Source organism: Alligator sinensis, unplaced genomic scaffold, assembly GCF_000455745.1.
Source record: "Alligator sinensis unplaced genomic scaffold, ASM45574v1 scaffold381_1, whole genome shotgun sequence".
Taxonomy (NCBI): domain Eukaryota; kingdom Metazoa; phylum Chordata; order Crocodylia; family Alligatoridae; genus Alligator; species Alligator sinensis.
In genome coordinates this window covers 630,458-637,407 of record NW_005842440.1, presented here as the reverse complement: position 1 = coordinate 637,407, position 6,950 = coordinate 630,458, and the positions used below count along the sequence as shown (strand labels likewise).

Below are 6,950 nucleotides of genomic sequence, written 5' to 3'. Positions count from 1 at the left end.
AGCAGGAACATAGTCCAACAGAGTATTAAAAGAAAAGAAATATCAACATGGAGAAGCCTGAAAAGAGACTGTCCTCCTCCATGAATATATGAGTCAGACATGAACTAGCTAGCATATGCTAATAACAGCTTTATTTTATAACTTTATGCAGTACAATTTTCTTCAGTCCTAATGGCAGATTCTTAAAGGAATCCAGAAGTCAGTGGTGTCACTCTGGATTTACACATGTATATGTAACCGGATAATCTGGCCACTATTTATTCAATGCACAAAAAAAAAGTATTAAAATACAAAGAAACAACACATCCAGAATCCCAATAAAAAGTAAAAATCAAAGTTTACTTTAATGTAGAACTATAGCAAAAAAGGTTGAAGAAGCCAAAAAAATACACATTGCAAATGTTGTATTACTCCAGCAAAACACAGAGGGAAATGCACTAACTTTAAAAGTCCTTTTGGATAGGATTTGTTCATGTGCCCCTCAAGTCAACAGGGTACTGCTGTAGTTCATATTGTAAGTTCTGTAACAAAGACACCTCTCTTTCATTACATTTACCATGAAATCAACGGTCTACTGAGGTCAAGATAAATGTTGTCACTGATTTCAATGGGGTCAGGAATTCACCTTGTATAACTTTAGTTGGCGCTTTACTTTGAGAAAAATATTTAGACCCTAATCCTTGACTCCATACAATGAACGTTTTGCCTGCCTGAGGACTGAAAAATAGAATCTACGCACTGGATGTTTTGGTGTGCTTTATACCTCACTGTACATACTGGGGCCTATCCATTGACTTCACATGGGACCGGAGGCATCCCAAGACACACAACTATCAGACAATTCACTTTAAAGGACTTATTCCTAAAATAAAACTCATTCAATGTTTTGTTGAAATTGCAAGGCACAGAGATTTAATAGTGGGAGAAATACATAACAGTTGGAACATACCTTTTGAATCCTGCCACACATCTCCTCATTCCTTGGAGGGAGCTGCTGGAAGGGAGTCACTCTTCTCCACTGAACTTGGGACTTTAATGAGTATTGCTTTGGTTTGTTTCAAGGGAAGCTATTGACAAGCAAAACAAAGTGCCTCACAAGACACTAGAGAGAGAGATAAAATTGGGCTGACATAAAAACAAAATATATGAATTTTTTTAAAAAGGAAAGAAAAATAGAGGTGAGGTATTTTTCCTTTTCATTTCTTCCGTGATTCACTTCCTCTGGCCATTTTCTTTGCAGAGTCTGTGACTTGCCATTTATATTCCATCCCTGTGCTTGGAAATTGTTCTCCAGGAGGTGAAAGGTGAAAGGGAAAAAAAAATCAGAATGAAGTGAAGACAAGATGAAGAGGTGCAGGGAGGAGTACATCTAATGAGTATAATGGTGTCCAAAGGAAGGATGGAAACATGTTCCCTAATGGCATGGTCTTCATTGGAACTGCTTGTGTTCTCAAGCTGTTAAAAGTGGAAGTAGCAGGAGTACAAGAGGGGAGTCACAAACTCCACGTGCTACATAAGTGCAAATTCTCACATTGCAGAAGCCATCACACCAAGGATTTCCTTGCCATCTGATCCAATCTGCCCACAGTGGTTTCTCTAAAAACAGTACTGTAATCAAGTAATGTCCTTTGCTTTTTGTTTTTTTGATTTTTTACTTAAAAAGTCTTTTTCCTAATAATATATAGAATATATAAATAAAAATAATTAAAAAAAAAATATTTGGGTTCTGCTCTCCAACCCATCTGCATGTTTGCGGTTCACCAATATATATTATAAGATGAGAAAATCAACTCTGCTCATTATTTAAAAAAAAAACCAACCAAAAACATAGCAAATCCACGTTTCAGGTTTCCAGAAAGAAAAAGACAAGGGGCAGGGAGGGAGTGGGGAACAAATTAAAATGAAAAAATAAAAAGATAATCAAAACCTTCTGTTTCTTCAAAGTAGTTGTCTATGGTTTGATACGTTTGTGCTTTCAGTGTACACACCCAGAGGGGGGAAAAAAAGTAGCAATAATAATCAGAGTAGTAGAAAGGACAGCAAATTGCTCAGAGTTTGTATGTTGGTTTGGTTAATTTAGCAGCTGCCCTTTTTATCTGCTGAGGGAGAGCTGCTGCCACGGCCACCTCCGCGGCTTGAGAGAGGCTCTTCTGCATCGTCCTCGTCAAAGCCGTGAAAGGTCGAGGTGTCGCTTTCTGACGTGGAACCGAACAAGTCCTCCGTAGTGCGTACTGGCGCTGCTTCCTCCTTCCTGCTTTCTCTTCCCAAATGAGCTGACATGTATGATGAATATATCAGCACATGCGTTAAGCAACAGGCATCATAATTATTTTTTATCACTATTATTAAACAACTCAAACTATTAATCTTGTAGGTACGTGCATGCGTGCACCTTAACAACATAGCACAGTAGAATAGCAGTAAGAGAGAAGTAAAAAGGATTGGTTTCTCTTTTAAAGAAAAAAGAGGATCTACAATAATAACACAGATGCCCGTGGCTATGGCAGCGAAAGGGTTAATGATAGTTTCCTCTCTTCAAAATACCTTAAAAATATTTTTTCTTGATTACTCTGATCAATTTATAGAAGATTCTTAGACCATATAAATAATTAGAAGCTGTTAGCTCTAAGCACAATGATTGTCCTTCAGATTGGCATCAACTGTCATGAATTTACTGCTGCAGAATAACAACCCATTAGGTATGTCATCAGTCTGGCTGTGATTATTTTTTAAATTCTCATCCCTATCGCTTTCTGCCCCTGACCCTAACATGGAACAAAGAACAAAGTGAAAAACACTGTAAAGACTAAGTAATAACAAAATTAACATTTTGTATTTTTCAACCTGTATAGATTCTTAAAAAAAAGAAAACAAATCTACACAATTCAGCAGCTAAAACGGCAAAGATAAAACACCATCTCTCTTGGAGAAAACTAGAAAGTTTGAAAAAGCTTTTCGGTCCAGCTTTTCACTGTGAAGCAGGAAATCCTCAGCACAGAAATCAGTCACAACAAAAAAAACCTCTTAAAAGAAAAGTCAAATATTGACATTCTTAAAACTTTGTTTTTCCCCCTCTGTATCAAATCTTTTGGGTAATTTTGGTGCATCTCTCAGAATCCCTCGTCCAGAAAGGCAGGGAAAGGCATGCCCCTGGGAAAATGAAAGCATTGTTTTTGAAGGGGAAGGCTGGCCTATTACTCAGAAGCATCAATATGATGATGTTAAGTAACCAATGATTTGGTCCCCTTCTGCTGAAAGAAGTAACTAGATAACAAATACATTATAATGCCTAAGAAATAGGGAATCAAATCTCATTCCTCCAAAATAAAATATAATAAAATAACTGCCAATGTAAAGAACTGTTCCATAGGGATGTGATTTTACTGACTGTATAGAGAGAAGGAGCAAATAAATGTTCATGGCCCCACCTCCGATCTAAAGAAAACGGACTCTATTACCAAGAGAAGTAAAGATGGCAGCCACAAAAGAATCATTAATTTTATAAAGATATATGTGGTTGCATCTTGGCCTCTGTCACCACATGTCTATCACACAGTTGGAGATCACTTGTAAATGACATGGGTGGATGGGAATTTGTATACGAATAGTGTTTAATTGAATTGGTTTGAGGGCCTTGTTCATGCACAGATTACAGCACATTACAGCTACATGTAGACCTACTTACTCTATTACAATAAGGAAGCCAATGGACTAGAGTATCTGTGTCATGCTCTAAAGGTAAATATAAAATCATCATAACAAACACCTACACAACATAAAAATTATCATTGTGCAAGACTGAGACAATTCTGAAATGAGTAGGCTGGGAAATAACAACCAAGGCAATGGAGAAAAAAAGATTCACTTTCCAATATGCCACCGCAGCTAATGTGAGCTTCCGTGCTTTAATTACTATGAAGCAAACACAAAAGCATAAAAAGACTAGTGTTAGCAAATGCAGAGTACTTGTAGCAAAGCCTTTAGAAAACCAAGGTTTGCCATTTGTCCTCTGATGACCAATCATCATCAACTCAAGATAGCTTCAAAAGTCAGAATAACTATAGAGGACATTTGTCACTGAAGCCTAGTCCTGCTCCCATGGTATTTGATAGGAGTTTTGCTATTAATGTCAACATGAGCATAAGCAGGCCATTATTCAGTACCAGAAAACTCTACATTATACTTCGCCAAGTACCGAGCAAACACTTCCCAGAATAAAAAGCAGAAGCAGCAGCAATTTTGAAGGTTTCAAATTGCACGGCTTATTTTGTTTTCTGATTTATAATAAATGTGCCCCTACCCTCCACCCTAAGGAAATCACAATTAGAAATGTGGATTGAAGCTGGAATATACTGTCATTAGAGACCCCCATTCCCTCCCTTAGCTAAAAATAACAGCTCAGCTGGGACAAAAAACCCAATAACCCAGAAATAAAGACAACTCAGGCTGGGAAAAGACACAATTGCCTACATTTTAAAAGAGAGAGGGGAAGAAAACAGAGAAATAAAAACCTCTTTAAACAAAATTAATGATAGTCATCTTGTAAGAGGATAATTCTTGACAGCTACCCCCCATCCATACCCTGTAATTTCCTCTCTCTTTCTTTTTTGGATGAAGAAATGCATGAAATGTGTAATCAATGGAAATGCTCATCATGCAACTTTCATAAATCTTGAAAGTAATTTACATTTGTAATTATGGCATTGGAACACAGAGCCCGTCCTTTAATATTGTCATAGGATTTTCTCCCTCCATTTCAACGAGAACTAGTATGTGTATTTATCTTCACCGCAGCCAGTAGATATAACATGCGATTATATATACATCTATATATAAAAAATTCCCATTAGATTAAAAATGTGAATCCAGGACATTTGGTGTTCCGGAAAAGAAGCAAACAACAAGTAACCCCCAAACCAATTCACCTCACTTCCAAACATGATAAAAAAAATCCAAAAGGAAAGCATATACATTAATTTGTCTTAGATATTTGCAAGAATGAGTCACCTACCAGAGCGCCCACAGTCTGAGCATGACACGAGCTCCTCTGGCCGGCCACTTTTTTTGTTCATGTTGGAGCCGCCAAGGCAGAAGTCACAGTAGTTATTGGGAATGATGGCCCCATCTGGTCCTTTCTGGGCTGCAGGCAGGTTAGAAATCAAATTTACTTACAGGGCGTGCAGTATTGTACAGTTTTTTCTTTCCTCTGCTATGAAATTAATATAATGACTTTGTAGACAATACAAAACCTTCCCCAAATATTTACCATTAGGTGACAAGTGAATTCTGTAAATCCCCTTAATTTTCAGTGCACTGTGTAGCAGGGCACAGGATCTCTTCTTGAGGTCCTGTACAAAGGACAGGTCATCTGTGCTGTGATCTGATTCTCTTTATAAGAATAAGTAGTTGAGTCTCACATTCTTACAAAAATAGTCAGCTTTAACACCATGTTGATTTCTTTAAAATATTTTACCTGCTCTTGTTCTGTTATTGTAAGTAATTCTTACAAATGTTTTAACAGAAGGGACTTGAAGAGGGAAAATACTCTCTCTTTTTTTCACAACATTTATTTTGTGCTTTTAGTTGCACTTTGCCTACAGTAAGTTTCACTATTTTCTCTATCTTCTGCTTCCTCTGTCTCATCCTCCATGGGGATCTGCTGACACGGATTCCTGAGCCCAGATGGAATCTCAAATCAATGAGATCTGTGCTAATGGACACAGAGGCAGCACCTGAGCCATAGCTAGCCAGTATCCCCTGTCATTTATCTTACATAGAGCAACATAGGAGAGAAATAAAACAGGTAAAATGTAAACTTACAAAAAACAGCAAAGAGAGCAAAGAGATTGAGGGGTAGGGGTAGTACCTGAAACTGTATTCACACCTTTTAAAAAAAACTTAATGTTTCACATCGATAGTAAATATTTAATTAGATTCAATAACAGTAAATAAACAGCATCATAATCATGTGTCTCTAACTTGTATTAGGGTTAAACTACTCTTCTATTAGTGCAGACTACATAAGGCTAATGGCCTATAAATGTCTACTGTGTTTTTGCCCCCTCCAGTTCTGAAGGACATACACACAACGTACAAAAAGGCCTTTGCATTTGCAATAAAATCCCACCCCTTCAATACAGGTTACATAGGATATGTACAGATGTTTAAACTGTCTGCTGGGAAGACACTGTACAGTGCTTAGCACAAATGTACCATAATTAGAGCACCATTGAACCCAATACGCCTATTGGGTATGGAAGCTTGAAGCCTGCCTGCACCGGCCATAGCCAGGAGGTGATGGTACTCCTGGCTGCCATGCCTGCAGCTGGCAGGGCGTGGGGAATGGAGCCCCAACCACCTTGCAGACCCAGCCAGGCTCACCCACATGCCCCTATAACATGTGCCAGTTCTGTGGGCAGGGGTGTGCAAGGAATGAATTGTGGCTCTGCCCTGGGCCCAGGACCTATTCTGTTACCACCCAACGATCCCAGTGTCTCCATAGAGGTTGGCTGGGACCTGTGCAAGCTTGGCATGTGGCCAAGCAGACAGGATGGGGCCGCTTAGGGAGTTTTGGTGAGCTGCTGTGTGGGATGTGGGGATGCTAATCTGGCCTACAACAGTTCACCAAAACTCTATATGTGGCCCACAGGCTCAAATAATTGCCCACCCCTGTTCTTCATAATAGCAGCATGCAGCTCCCGGCTCAACTTTGCCACAGCCGCAGGTGGAGCAGAGGGGAATGGAGTCCCCCCAGATACCCCTGCTGGGGTTTTGGGGGAAGTTGAACCAGGCCCAGGGGGGGTGGGGAAAGGCTCTGTTCTTGCCCCTCCTGGCCCCATGGCTCCAGCCATAGCTGCATGTTGCCACTGTTAAGATGATGAGGCAGAAGAGTGTGGAGAGTAGAGCCTGTCCTACTGAACAGGCCCTTTCTGGTTCCCCCCCTCCCCCCC

General features: G+C 39.5%; 1 protein-coding gene across 11 annotated transcripts in view; it reads right to left on the bottom strand.

Annotated features, from left to right (window-relative positions):
* The window catches only part of DPF3 (double PHD fingers 3), a 250,812-nt gene that overhangs the window by 50,543 nt on the left and 193,319 nt on the right, over positions 1-6,950 (bottom strand). For 7 of the 11 annotated variants that reach the window (XR_003095651.1, XR_003095652.1, XM_025212014.1 and 4 more), the window contains exon 8: positions 5,012-5,140. Coding sequence is in view for 5 of the 11 variants with exons in the window: in XM_025212014.1 (XP_025067799.1) it covers positions 5,012-5,140 (129 nt within the window). In the remaining 6 variants the exon portion in view is untranslated. Of the gene's footprint in view, positions 1-468; positions 522-949; positions 2,274-5,011; positions 5,141-6,950 lie in introns of those variants that run through there. The other 4 variants (XR_003095655.1, XR_003095653.1, XR_003095654.1 and 1 more) reach the window with 2 other exon arrangements.